Source organism: Antedon bifida, chromosome 10, assembly GCF_963402885.1.
Source record: "Antedon bifida chromosome 10, ecAntBifi1.1, whole genome shotgun sequence".
NCBI lineage: Eukaryota > Metazoa > Echinodermata > Crinoidea > Comatulida > Antedonidae > Antedon > Antedon bifida.
In genome coordinates this window covers 7,344,163-7,359,780 of record NC_136235.1, presented here as the reverse complement: position 1 = coordinate 7,359,780, position 15,618 = coordinate 7,344,163, and the positions used below count along the sequence as shown (strand labels likewise).

The 15,618-nt window shown below is 30.3% G+C and overlaps 2 protein-coding genes across 3 annotated transcripts in view; one reads left to right on the top strand and one right to left on the bottom strand.

Annotated features, from left to right (window-relative positions):
• LOC144854724 (ras GTPase-activating protein 1-like) overlaps positions 1 to 15,553 on the bottom strand; it is a 29,201-nt gene extending 13,648 nt beyond the window's left edge. The window contains exons 1-8 of one of the 2 annotated variants that reach the window (XM_078712677.1): positions 15,336 to 15,553; positions 11,335 to 11,484; positions 5,086 to 5,221; positions 4,501 to 4,571; positions 3,819 to 3,936; positions 1,977 to 2,018; positions 1,468 to 1,499; positions 586 to 638 (exon numbers count right to left, since the gene is read on the bottom strand). In XM_078712677.1, the coding sequence (XP_078568803.1) occupies positions 586 to 638; positions 1,468 to 1,499; positions 1,977 to 2,018; positions 3,819 to 3,936; positions 4,501 to 4,571; positions 5,086 to 5,221; positions 11,335 to 11,484; positions 15,336 to 15,538 (805 nt within the window). In that variant the 5' untranslated portion in view covers positions 15,539 to 15,553. The remainder of the gene's footprint in view (positions 1 to 585; positions 639 to 1,467; positions 1,500 to 1,976; positions 2,019 to 3,818; positions 3,937 to 4,500; positions 4,572 to 5,085; positions 5,222 to 11,334; positions 11,485 to 15,335) is intronic. The other variant, XM_078712678.1, reaches the window with a different exon arrangement.
• LOC144853626 (peptidyl-prolyl cis-trans isomerase B-like) overlaps positions 1 to 15,618 on the top strand; it is a 45,218-nt gene that overhangs the window by 18,567 nt on the left and 11,033 nt on the right. The window lies entirely within an intron of this gene.

Below are 15,618 nucleotides of genomic sequence, written 5' to 3'. Positions count from 1 at the left end.
TGGTTATTGTAAATCACATACTTCAAGCCATGGAATATGTCAATAATGATATAATAATTATCATGATCTTCCCAATAAAAAACCATTCACATAAATCATATATATTCCCTACACCTTGTATTTAACCTTAAAGAAAAACATGAAAAATGAAGATTAAAAAAATAAGATTTTAAATAGGCCATTTTGTAATTTTAACAAAGTTAACCACTTCTGTAAAAAATAGTGTTTTCACTTTTATAAAATGACATTTAAATGAATGGTTAAATTTAACCAAAAACACATTGGCTGGCAGCTTTTTTTAAAAATAATAAAAACAACTATTTAGTATTATGTGACATTAAAATGGCATATTAAAAAATTGTTCTTTAGGACAATGTATATAAATCGAAAGAACAATCAATTTTACATAGCAAAACACCATTTCCATTACTAGTTACCAACTGTAGGTCATCAGAAATAAAGTGGGGTTATTTTCAATGTGGTTGCAAAGGTTTACTGTATATTCTATAATAGACATTTTGAATCCGAAGTTACCTTTTAACTAGTTTTACAGTGGAATAAGCTACAAAATAAATATTACAGTACCTTTGAGAAGTAACTCAGCTGCTTCTTCCTTTGTAATTCCACCATGAAACCACCTAAAAAAACAATTATTAAATAAATATAAATAGTCTTTTGTTTTAAAAACAATACAAAATCACATAAACACATCACATCTCGTAAATTGCAAATGGTTTTAAAAACACAGAAAATAAGAGGGTGGAACACTGGTACAAAGAATGAAAATTAAAAATTAAGGAGCACAATATAAAAAGGCATAACTTTGTTTTCTGCTTAAATTGTTTATTCGCATTTAAAAACTAGAATAATATACAGTATATTCAATCTAACTTTAGATTTTCTATGAACAATACAAATTAAACAATAAATAACACAAATGCTAGACCTAGGGGACAACAGCGAACACAATCTCTTTCAATGGGACGTCCAGCCAGAAAATCCCTTTCGAAAATCCCATCTCAGCCAGCAGTTCAAAGGGACGTCCCAGCCAGCAGTTCGATGGGACATTCTAGCCAGCATATAAACATGTATTTATTTGTAGACGATTAACTTTATTTCCAGAATGACAATGAAATGTGTCTTGGTAAAATTCTTACATTTCACATTTTTATGTTGATTATTTTAGAACACAGTAAGCATCAGGTTTTTGTTTGACATGCGTGGGTGGAAAGCTTTTAGAGGCTTCAAACCAGCTTATCCTATTGGTTAACTTGCTGCAGCCATATTGAGACAATCCGTGCAATGGATGTATTTTAAGTTTTTATTAGACTAAATAGGAGTCATCTCAAAGAAAATTAAAATATATTCTTTAAAAAATCGCTTTTGGTTTACAGTAATTTTTAAAAAACTCTCTTTTGGTTTAAAAAATACCATTTAAAAAAAAAAAATTATTATAATACTACTTACTCTTTTCCTTCATGTGGATCTACATTGGCATCCTGGAAAACAAACAAACCAAATGTATTATTGCGTCAAGTACATATTTCTTTAAAATAAACAGCGACCTAATAATCTAAACATTTATAATGAAATACCACCACAAAGGAATAAAATATGTATTTTTTTAGTTTCATCTAATTTTATCTTTAAAAGAAGAGTTTATCAAACAAAAAGATGAAAAGGGAACCAGTTAGATGAATAATGCATTGTTATTCATATTAATTTGATTTAAAAAAAATAACTTGAATTGAACCTGATGTGTTTGTTAATAAAATAAGTTAGAAATGTAAAATAAATTAAAGAGTACTAGTTAATGACAGGATTCCAAAAATCTACTTTTTTCTTAAAATTTAAAAGTAAACTTTTATTTGTAGTAAGGCACATCAATCAAAATAACCAATCCAAATAAAAAATTGAAATAAAACCAAACTTCAAAACTAAAAGTCAAAGTAACATATTTTTTTTATAAAAATTACCAAAGTTTTCTTATATTTTCTGGATATTGTCTGGCTTCTCCACTAAGGAATAAAGACATGTTATTGTACAGTATACATTTAAAGTTAGATTTACAGGTAAACTTTCCCAATATTGGAGTCTATGAATTCTACAAACAAACCTATTTCTTGTCATTCAAAATGTCTCAAGTACTTTTTTTTAACCAATTAATATACCCGAATTCTGGGCAACCACACATCAAAACAGCCCAAGGGTGTCTAGTATTGGGAGAGCTAACTCTATCAGAGAAATGCCTTAAACAAATTCTACTACAATTTCATGTTAGAATTAAGAAATCCAAAGTGATATATACAAATGTAAAATTGTAATTTAATCACTGCCCACTCAAACCTGAAATCCATAAAAGATTAGAATGCTACACACGTCCAATTATTTCGCCTTCCCCTCTACAATCTTTTCGTTATCCTACAGTACCACATAGTTTATTCAACTGAATGTCAAATGTTTTTCATATAATTTGAACCATATGAAAGCCCAAATGGTCTAATGGTATGATTTCTGCATATCAAGCATGTGATTCCAGGTGTGTATAATGGGGTGTCTATTTCTTATTCTCACAGATTTCTCACAGTTTAAAAATAGACCTAGGCCTTTTGATATCGTTCGATGTTTGTACCTCATTGCTAGGCCTACAAAACTAAGCCTATAGCTACTGTAGGCCAAACCATCCACGAGAGGACAATCGACATGAGTACTTAGGTAGTGCATTGTTTTTATCATAATTAATCATAAAACGTACATTTAAGAAAAGTATGACCTGGTTTAATGATTATTAAAAAAATATTATATAATGCAGTTTTACAAACTGTCAACAATTGCTGTGAAAGTGTCTTTACTTTTCAGTACTGTATATCACTAGGCACTTAGAGTTTCTCCTTGCCTATTATTAAATATACAAAGTTTTTATACCTATATCCCCTCTCTTTAACCTAACTGACATTTCTGGATTCATCCCTCACATTATAAAAGTACATACACATTAACACATTGACATCACAATTCAAGTAATGTATATGACTCATCCAAATCACACCTTTGCAATAACTATTTCATTATACAGTCAGAAAACTTAATGACAATCCTAGTAAAATGACCTATGATTAGTTTATTGGATAATGTTTTCTGATAATTATGTTTTGATTATTATTATCAAGAGTGGTATTTCATCTATTAATAGATTCAGGTAATTTTTAATAAATTAAACATGAGCATAAAATGTTAGTAATTGTTGATTAACACACTCATATTGATTGTGAATTTATTATTATCCTCTTATGAATACAGCTAGTATATCTAACCTGTTCCAGACTAATGAACTACAATACTGTTTAAGTCAAATATTCATCTCTAAAGCTTTCAAACTAGTTTGACAAAAAATGTGATGTGCCCATATATGGACATGATGATGTCATATCACTACCAGTACCATATTTAGGTATATCACTAACATGTTTGGGCAAATCACAGTTTTTGATAAGTTGATGATTTCGGGGTGCTTTTACTTAAAAAAAAATTATAGCCCAATATAATAAACATATTAAATTTGATTGGTTTAGTTTTTTTCTAATTCGGAGTGAAAGCAATTAATAATAGCAATTAATAATTAATAGCAAATTTAATTGCTACAATAAAGATAAACTTACTTTACTATGAACAATAGGGTGAACAATAGTGCATTGTCACCGTAATATATATCATTTTTGTGAAATCTGACATAAAGTTGAAGGATATATGGTATTTGAATTTTTTTTTATTTAAATAAGAATTTTTTACAGTACAGAATTATTAGCCCTGATACTTACCAAGTATTTAACAAGGTCTTTGACAACTATACCACTCTCACTTGTTCTTTGTGAAGTGACCCATAGCCAACCACCTTCTAACTCATTGTGAACGACAAAGATTTCTCCTTCAAGAAAACTGGAAAGAAAAGCAAATATTTTGAAACAAAAGTCAGACAATAATGAGGACAATAATAAACAATTTATAATAAACAAAACACTATAATATTAAAGTTAATTTAATATTAAATTAGAATTAAAGGGGAATGGAGTGGCTAACCACTGTATTTTACACCTAGCAACACATTCCCCACCTTAGATCTGCAACGGTGTAATATTATTTAAATTATCAAAATAGATTAGACTACAGCAATTAAACTTTAAACAACTATCAACTATTAAAATGCATCACACAAACAAATTATAATTTTAAACTCATCAGGTAAATGCTAATAAATGAAATATGGCGATTGGTATGGAATCAAAAGTGATGCAAAGGCTTCAGATTATTGGCCTGTTTGTATTAGTCTTGCTTGTTTTAGGATGTTAAGCTGTTGGTCCTGTGTACATTTTAAAGTCATGATGAAGTTCTAAGTACCACTCTGATAATGGTAGGCAATACACCAGGTACATGATCCAGATTTCTAGTTAAAAACTGAGGAATGTATACATTTATTACAATATCTTAACCATGAAATCCTACCTTAACTCGTCTGTGTCAGGAACTTTGGTGTAGGGGAGTATCGCCATTACCCGTTTCCGATCATCAACAGGCTAAACATACATTAAAAAAAGACTTTATATTATAGTAACAATGCGATATCTCGTAACATAATTGACTTGTTCCAAGGGCATATCCAGGACTCTCGAAATGAAGGTGTGCAATAATTGTTAAAAATGCCCACCATTGTGTACCGGTGAATATAAATCTTTGTTTATATATTCATACCTCGTTTTAACCCCCCAAGTATTGAGAACATGCTGACACTTCTCTATTATTTGTGTATGTACTATATCCTCCAGTACGTAATCTATGGAGTGCGCATGGAGATGGTCTTGCAATTTAATGTGTACCTGTAGGCCTAATAAACTTTTCTGTAAAAAAATCAGTATTCGGCTATGTGAATTAGCCTCTTGACAATAAAACTGTGTCAGATAATGATGATTATTTTACATAATAATTTGAAGTACTGTATGGTAATGTTGTCTCCCAATAGGAAATCCTTGTATAAAACAAACTGAATTTTAAAAACAAAAACGTTTTTATAGTCAATGTTTTTTTTATTACCTCAGGTGGAGCCACTGGATACTGTAGTCGTTCACTTTTCAGAATGTAGGAAATATTTGTGTAGTAACCAATAAGATCACTCATAGATTCGAACTGACGACCTCCAACGTAGAAATCTCCACAAACTGCTGTGATTCTGTAAAACAAAAAACGTATTAGTGTTAGTTTACACTTTAAATGTATGGACAAGTGTGGAAACATGGTATACAGTGGCGTAACTGTGAATTTGTGAATTTTGAAAGATGAAAATTGTAACAATATGAAAAGTGACAATACATCAGTCAATATGTTGATTTTTTAAGTTGGTAAGAAAACTGTGTAATCTGTACAGTATATGAATAAGAATAGCACAATCAACTTTGGTATGAATTACAACATCAAAAATAAAACAAAGATTTTTATATTAAAAAATAGATGTAAAACATTAAGGCTTATCGGAGCACGGGGAGTCATGTGTGTGATTTAAAGTTTCCTATAGGCACAGTGTAGCCCTATTATAGAAACTTTAAAAATGTATTGTCCCTTGAAACACAAAAAATGAAGGTCAAAATATTCTAAATTTAAATTGGCCATATCAAAGTAATATTAAAGTTATTCACTTTAAGTCGAAAATTCGAGCCAAAACCAACAACTTTACGTAATTAACAGGTAAATTAATTTGATTACATTTCATCTGTGAAATCATCGCGAGCGAAGGTAAAAAAAGATTTCAAATCACGAGTACTCATACTTTTGCATACATTACAAATACTAATTTTTGGGGAAAGTTAATAACTATTATGATACTTCAAAATGACAACCTTTCTTTTCGAAATCTTTTTTTTTTTTTTTTTTTGGAATTAGTCAAAAGGACAATACATCTTTTAAGTAATGATGTAGGCTTTTCACCAGGCAGCTGAAGGTTAGGGTTAGGTCTACCATGCCGATACAAAGTTAACATAGTGGACTCTGTCAAGAAAGTATTATACTTGACAATCCCTTTGCATATAACAACATCTGAAGTTGAAAAAATGGGAGGTGTTTTTTTTATGTCAACAGCACCCTCTATCTGTTATTGAGAGGTAAGAGTGCAGTGTGTGACGTCACAAGCAGTATTGCATGGTGGCTATGCGAGAGTACGAGAGGAATCCTCTTTACGTTGAGAAAAAAATCACAAAAATTACGATCAAGGATAGTCGTACAATGGCTTAAATATCGTAAATGTTTTGTTATATTATTTTTTTTAATGCAGAAAACCATACAACCATACCATCAAAATTCAGTTATCTTTGTAATCTGGGAGAAAATGTGGAAAACCGGAAACACCGGAAAACCGGCCAAAGTGTTGGCATGTATGCCTTTGGCATGGTTGATAATCACATCCATTTAAAGACCCCTTCCCTGCAATTTTGGACGTTTTTTGGAAAATAATACATATATATCACTTTAAAAACATTAAACCATGTCATTCCTTGTCTTAAATGTACGTTTTATGGTAAATTATGATAAAAAGTGAGAAACAATGCACTACCTAAGTAGCTCGCGGCGATCGACCTCTCGTGGATGGTCTTAGGCCTAGCCTAGCTAGGCTTAGTTTTGTAGGCCTAGCTGGTAAACATCGGTAACGTACGAACATCGTACGCTAGCTATATACCTAGCCTGACGTTGTATAGTTGCTGCATTAAATTGTCTTTCTATTTTTGCCAGACTCCGTTGATACAAATTGGGGAAAACCCGGTATTTTCGCTGAAAAGTTAGGAGTCTTCCATTTGTTTTGGCCTCACGATCGATCGAAAAGTGGGCGAATTACAGGTGAAAAACAAAAAAATCAATCCGCGCGCAATGCATTTTGGCATTTATAGCGGGCCGCTATAATTATTAGAATCGACTTATTTTTCACATTTTTAACCGTTTAAAGACGAAGAAAGTTATCGCAATAGGACCATATAGTATTATTTTTACATTAAATATAGTTTGTGATCTTAAATTAGATCTAAAAAACGTAGGGAATGGGGCTTTAAAAAACATGTTTTATTTTACCGTCCTCTACAGTATAAACTAAATAAATTAACAAAACAAAATGGGACTAGATAATTAATATTACTGTAGATTCACTCTTAATAGCACTACAGTACCAACCAAACATAATGGTTATTTGTTATATGACCAAATAAGAATAAAATAAGCTAGGCCTTTCATTTTTTATTTAAAAAAGCAGTATAATGATCAAAATAATTGAAAATTCACACACATGCTTTTCATGGATAGCGTAGCCTAGTTACTGTAGTACTTCATGATAACACTGTGAAAAACTCTGACACTAGTGACAGTGACAAATACAAATTTGAGATAAGCAAATTATTCCAAACAAATTGCTTGTCATTTAAAAACAAGCAAGTCTGGACAAGTTTCAAAATCACTGGACCATATTATTATAATTAAACTGTTTTGTTAGCTACTGTATAGTAAACCTGACACAAAACAGTCTTGAAAACAATAACATACTATTTAAACAGACAAAAATAAAAAAGCCCACTATCAATACTCTAATTTTAAGATATTTTTTTACAATGGAATTTTGTGATTTAAAAGTTAAAATCCACCATTTTGTTTTATAGAATTTTAGAAGAATTATTAAAACAAAACGATAATGTATTGTTATATTAATGTTATACTATTAATGCTTATTAGGATTAAATGGTATTAAAGTCTAGACTAAATATAATCCATGTACATCCAAACAAGAGATCAAAGGGCTAAAAACAGCTGAGTGCCCATACATCAAGGTCATTAATAAGCTAATGATTTTTATCAATAACGCAGGTGTTGTTTAGGGCAAAAATGTGTTTTTTTAAAGGCCATTATTCTCCTAGAATGTTAAGATATTACAAAATAACAATTATTCCTCCATGGTATACCATATCACAAATAGGAATTATTTATGATACCATAAACATCAATTGATACTGTCCACTTGCTTTTAATAGAGGAATGTCAACCTTTAATATGTCCACATTATAACAATGCAATAGTGTGTAAATTGTTGTTACATCATTATTCGTTTATTTGTCACTGACAATGACAGACAACTGACAATAACTAATAACAATTAAATCGGCTTCTTTGTGTGCCTAAAGAATGTCATGATAAAATGTTGTACACAATATGGGTACAGTACAGTTTTATAGGCTTTTTACTTCATCATTAAAGACAAAAAATTTGACCGTTAAGATGAAAACAAATATCGCAATACATCTAAACAGTTAGTATTATTTTTACATAAAATGTAGTGTGTGACCTTAAATTAGGTAAAAAAAAACGTAGCTCTAGTGTCTTTAAGCACAAAATAGAACAGAAGAGTAAAAGTACTGTATATTCATTTATTAAAGAAGTTTATTCTGAAATAACATCCTCCATGGACAGAGATAGGCAATATAATTGTGTCAACGTCTTTTAGCTTGAGGCCTAATGGTTGGCGCCTGTGTGAAACATATTAGACTCCTAGATCAATACAACGGCTGTAATGCCTTCGATTATCACTGCTTTTCATTACGAATATCTGTCTATACAGTAGGCTGGTAAAAGACATCTACTGTTAAAGTATACTATGTGGTTCATAACATTACAACTGAACATCCTTAATAAATAAATTGTGTTATCAATATTTTAAACAAAATTGTTTTAAAATCTTTTGTAATTTGTATATCAATTTTTAGACTTGCCCCAAGTCTGTATTTATTGTCTTTTTTTTTATTTATTTGCTTTTATTTCGACCGCAATTTTTGTCTGAAAATACAGACTTGTGAAACACGTATAGAAATCGATTTGCAGACGGCAAACATCCGATAAGAATGACGTAGGCTTTCATACTGTATTTGGCTATATACCCATCCCATCAAATGTTTACCAGACTACTAGGCATATAAAATAATTTCTAGCCTTCAAAAACTTTCATCAATGTACCCAAGTACACATTGTCTAAAACGTAACATGCAAAAATATTTATATTTTTACTAATATTAACAAAAAACTCCCGTCTCCGAGCCCAGACTAATCAATTTTATACACTGACTGGTTCTGGCCATCTTATTTTTCTGTTGCTTTTCTTCAGCCTCAAAATGTTAGGTTATGTTAAATCTGTTTGATTTTATAAGATTGCCCATCGGGACAGACCTTTTTAAGTCAAATACTGTACTTGTCCAGTGTGAATATTTGGTTGGTGTGGGACCTCGGGCAACTGATTATGCAAGCACTGCCTCCATAGAAGTAGCTCATGATCCAGACTGGCAACTATTGGCCACAGAATCTCATCACTTGACATGGTGATTATGAGTATGAAACTACATAATTTATGGCATGTAATCATTAGGCTTCATTCCATACTAATGATGTAAACATTTAAACTATTTACTGCTCACTTTCTAGTATCTAATTCATGAATGTCAGTGAATTAATATCATGTGAAAAACACCAATATATAATTGGATTATTAAAATAATTATTTCAAGGACATTCATCATAGTGCATTTAAGCTTAGTATGTTAATTTTTAACCAGACAATTGATAATACCTATAGTATATATATATATAGTAAATAGTAGTAGTAACTGTATATCAATGAACAATTAACAACAAACATTGTTTTAATACTGTATCATGTTATTTAAATAAAAACACACAATGTTGTATGTTTGAAAAAAGCAAGCCTTTTTAACTTGAAAAAAAAAAAAAACCCAAACAAGTTCAAAACCACATTATATTATTTAGGATAATTATTAATAGGCCATCACCAAACAAAGATTTTAATTTTAAGAGCCAATACATTTGCTTCACTTTTCATTTAGTATTCTAAAGAAGAACAATAAATATCTGTTTTGTTATTAATTTTATCATTACAGATATTTATTTTATATTTTCAACTTGTATCTACATCTGCATAGCAACTGCAAAGTGCAATAATAATTCAACATACTGTTACACTCCGACACACGGTGCTCCTTTACAGAATCAAATTACATATAAATTCATTATTTTAAAGCTTTAAATAATTAAGATTATCAAAAAAACGAAATTAATTAAAAGAAGATTTGATAATTATTCAATCATATTTTGGTTGCATATATACACATCTTAAAAGGTTTTTTAAATTTTTCTAATTTTATGTGATTTTATAATAGAAAACATAAATGTATTATATTTTTTACTATAATAAATTATTCCAATATTAAAATTGATTTGCTTGTTTTATAAGAATGGTACATAAGCTAGTTATTTTGATTTTATCATGTCAGGAAACAGGTGGTTTAAACATGTAATGATGGGGTCACAATAGAGTGTACAGGGTATTTAATGAATTCTACAAACACATCAATTTAACACAAGCAACATAAAAACAGATATGCAAATGTGATATATTTTTCATATGCACTGAATTAATGATTTTAAAATATTTCCAGTACATAATTAAAATGTTGATATCATTGTATCAAGTAGACAGTTTAAGGATTGAGTATCAGTTGTATAGTATAGCAATGAAGACAAATATCTTACTTACAGTACACATTACAATGTATGATCATGTGAAAAATAAAAACGTCACAAGGATCATTGTTAATGTATGCTACCTGTTGTGATTGGGTAATACTGTACCATCATAATAATAATAATAATAATACAGAGTACAGGTACAGTATACTGTACTGTATCACCAAATCGGATTAATTAATTTGTTAGTGATGCCATGATGCGACATAAACACTGTAGTGTTTTGCTAAAAAAAAACCATTAAAAAAAAAATATATGTTAGCTACTGTACGTCTGAAAATTCAGCTTTTAAAATTACAATCTTATCAATAGAAATTGCAAAATACAAGGAAATACTGCAAACAGATCTAGCGCGACATAGTTTTGATGACGCATGGCCCACCTAAGACAAACAGAATGCCTACTGTATCAAACGCTTCTCATTGGATGACAAAAAACCTCTCCCAGACTATGCAGTGAAAAGCTTGACAAAAATCAAATTGCGGTGCAGAATATGAATAGCTGCCAGTGCTAAGCAGCAATTAATCGGTATGTTAAGGTTAAGTATTAGTGGCAGCACTTCATGACAAAATCCATTTCACATGTGTACCCTAGTAGTTAGTGTTTGTGATGTCACTGATGTGAACTAATTATGACTTCAATGTGTTCAAAAAATCAATAAATAATCACAATCACCATGATGAAAGAAATGATAATTAAATTAGTAAACATAGTATCTTAACTTACCTAAAATGATTAATTCCTTTCACTCCAAGGTACGAGAGAACATAAGAACCGGGCTTCCTCTCACTCTCACGAACCAGATAAGCACCCATCTTGCCGCTATTCTGTAGCCGCATTTCAGCGGTAGCCCGATCAAGGCGTCCATGATACCATCTACAGAAATCAAATTTAATTTTAGAAAAAAAAAATGAATCAAATTTTACTTGTAAATCAGGAGAGTCCTGACCCTTAATTGTGTCACTATGGAAAGGGGAAGTTGGATTGACTATTTATAGTCAAAAAGATCAAAATTAAATATATTTTGACATTTACAGTTATAAATTTGCTCCAAATAGAGGTATCTTGTCCTTAATAACTGTATAATACTTCAGGGTATGTATACTTTGAATAATTAACCTTTCTGTGTTTTATCCTTTAGCTATTCTTCCAACATCAATGTGACAAATGCCATTACAAACAAGCAAATTGTCAAAATGAATTACTTTTATTTTTTCCAGATTCTTAAAGGCTAGTGCGGGCAAAAAATTTCTATTGATCATACATTCCAATAATTATCAATCTATAGTTTCCCCTATGTTTCATCATTTTAGGGATTTTATTTGTGTTACACGAGCTTGTTGAAAATAAGCACTTTCTTATCAGTGGGGGATAGTTCAAATTACACAGTAAAATTTCTGTTCTTGTGTACACAAATTTTGTAAATAGAGAGGAATTTTAAAAAGCTACGAAAAATAAACATGGTAAAAAATGTTATCAGATGACTAAATATAGGTAATATAACTTGAATATTACATTTCTGGTATTTTCATTAACTTCAGAGTTTTATTTTCATGCTATAACAAAAATTATCCACCGTATATCCACCATCTTTTTTCACCTTCTAGACATGTTATTACATTAGATTAACTACCTAACTACTGAAAAAAAGTCTTCCTGGTTTTTATGGAAGAATTTTGCCAAATTTTGTATTTGACCATATTAAGGGAAAGTCATGTTTTTTCATCTTGATTTCTGTTTAAAATATTTGATTTATGTACAATTAACCAGATATTATAATATTTAAAATTTATGCCTGTATTTGAGCTTTAAAATGTACTGTGGTTACCTATATACAGTATGTAGGTAACTTAAATAAAATTGGTTGTTGTGTGGGCAAATCCACTATTAGCTAAACATCAATAAAACTATATAATTTAATTATCACATTAAAAAAATTGTTATTTCAGATCAATTGCTCTTAGCACAGTACCTCTAACTCCAAAAATGGCTAATTTTGGTTTATTCAGTATATACATAAGTGTGATAAGTCTATTGATTGGGTAAAATATATTTACAAATAGGCTATTAAGGGAAACACCCTCAACATTTCTCTAATCTAGAGTGAATCATTAATATTAATGACCAATTGATCCAGTATTTAATTTAAGTGAAAAGTACGGGAAATAAAATGTAAAATCGTATCTACTGTAGTAAGTAAGAAAGAAATTCTTAAATATTTATTTAATGATGTATTGTCCCACAAAATCATGAAAAATAAAGATATAAAATCGGATTTTGAAGTTTTAAGTTATTCTATTCCATAGAAAAACAAACAAAAAAATGTCACTAATAAAAAGACAAAATAAACTTAAACTTAAATTTAACAAAAAACCCCATTGTCTGACTGACAGACAATTTGACTAATTTTTCTGGTAAATAAATGTTTTATGCCATCCAATTTTTGGTCAAAGGGAATAACTACAGTACTATGTGACATAAAAATGGCATATTCAACAACAAAAAAATTAAAAAAATATTTTTTCAGGTGGACAATTATATCTTTAACTTTAAATATGATTGAGAAATACAGCCACTACCAGTATTAATGAACATTAACATTTTAGAGACATGTTTTATGACTAAGATTCCGATTGTATGACCTTAGCGAACACATTAGGTTTTCTTTAAAAGACACAAATGACATGAGTTCATCTTATTGAAAAACGATTAAAGAAAAATTATAGTAGAACTAGTTTCTTTCCAAAAGAAATTGATTTAAAGAATATTCTGTGTGGATGAGTCAGCCAGAGACGACATAAACAAAAAAAACAAATTGACACAAAGCTGAGAAACCAATTTTAAATTAAATTTTGAATGGAATCTTAATAGATGTTCTCAGTGTTATTGTCAATTGATTGAATAAATTTAAATAATCTCTAATAAACCATCTAATAATGACAAAACAAGACAATGGATTGATTTCCATAATTATAATTGCACTATCCTTTACTACTTTATTGGATAGGGACCGTTTGATATGATGCTGTACTGGCACATGCTAATTTATATACTTTTGTACAATAGTTTTGTTTTATTTGTGTGTACATTGTTTCATCATACAATCTTGCTCTAAAATCTGACTTTATAGGCTTTCAAGAACTTCAGGGCTTTTAATACAAACATCATCAGCAGTGAATACAGTGGTTTCTCTTTGGCACAAATAATAATGACTATTGATTTCAAGGCAAGAATGACCTCAAAATTAATCTTTAAGCTGCAATAGGCTGTAAGTGTAATGATTTAAAAAACAAAATCATAATGTTTGTAAAAATCACAACTAATGCATTAATTTAAATACGTTTTTACTTATACTTGTTGTATACTCAATGTCCACAAAGTGTGTAGTGTCTGTCATAGTGGTCAAAATCTAAACTTCTTTTTTCTCTTTTTATCATAATTAATCAACATAGAATATACTCTACAACAACAAATAATAATATTTAAATGTATTTTTTTTACATGATTATGTTATTTTATTGGATAATAAATTAAAATAAATTATAAATAAGAACACTTCAGATTGGTTAATTAATGTTTCTTAAACACCATTGAAATCATTATTTTAAACAGTTTTATTTAAAAAGTTTTCAACTTGTAAACAAAAATATTGTATTGTACTTTCGGATCCGTACTTTCTTTGTGCAGAATTGTTAAATACAAACAGGAAGAGGAATTCTATTCAATAAATATCCGCATTAATGACATGTTTTATCAAAGCACAATAATTGACACTTCAATGGAATGTGTAGATAATAGGTGTACTTAATAATGAAAAAAAAAAGATATCATATTATCCTCTTTTGTTAAAATTTAAAATTCATACTGTATAATAATAATATTAATAATCACATCTAAAAACTCTATAAGAAAAGATACCCTGTAATAATTGTTGAAATATAATATACTTGATAAAAGACTGAGAATATCCAAATCAGAAAAAACCACTCATGGCACAAATATTATATTCTCATTATCAATTAGTTTACCGACTTTAAACTTTAATATTCAAAATCAGCCCATCGTGATTTTACTACAGTACATAAATTTCTAACTGAAAATCATTTAAATGGTTAGGTTTAAAATTAAGTTTAGGTAACCTGGAAAGGCTTAGTACAACCAAGGCAATTTAACAACAGAACACTGAGCTTGCCTTGCCAAGATATGAACTTGTAACAGTCCTTTGATCATGTCTGGCTGCGACTAATACCAATATAATACTACTGTACTATGTACATATATTCTCCGCGGCGCGCAGTGCCTCGTTAGGGGAATGGAACTTATCGTGTCGCAGCCACAGATAATGAACGCTTTGATCTCAGCATCCTATTGCTAGATTGCCGTAGTACAACTAGAAAAAAAAAAGGCTTGCATGATTATAATAAGCACATCATGCAATACATTGATTCTTGTTTAAATAAAGTGAGTTCGTAGACATAAACACAGCAGCAGTCCAGACATGTGATGTTCTGGAGTTAATTGTTTTTATTTAGCATGCATCATGATACATTGCAATTAGACCTACATACACAACGCAATTATAGCTAAACTGGGAATATTTATTAGGCCTACACCACCAACAAAGATGTTGACTTGGGTATTATAAGCTAGGCCCATGTGTGGTATTGTTTTGGAAGTTTACCCCCCGACAATATTGGAGCGTAGGAGGTGAAGATGATAACACTCACTCGTTCTCGGGAGGAGCTTGCAGATTCGCATCAACATATTCGTCCGGTTGATCATTGTTCCCATCAAATGGATCAAATTCTTCTTGTTGGATTCCTACTAGCTGGTCAATATCTTCAATACTGCTACCACTGGTGGCCAACAGCCGACTCCGCGCATCGTCATTGCTCTGCGGAGCTAGCGTCGCTGCCATCGTCGCAGCCATACTTTCTGAAATTAACTTCGCCCCACCTTCCTCCTCCTAGTGTGAATGGATCATGGGAATAGCCTCTTGACCTGACCTGA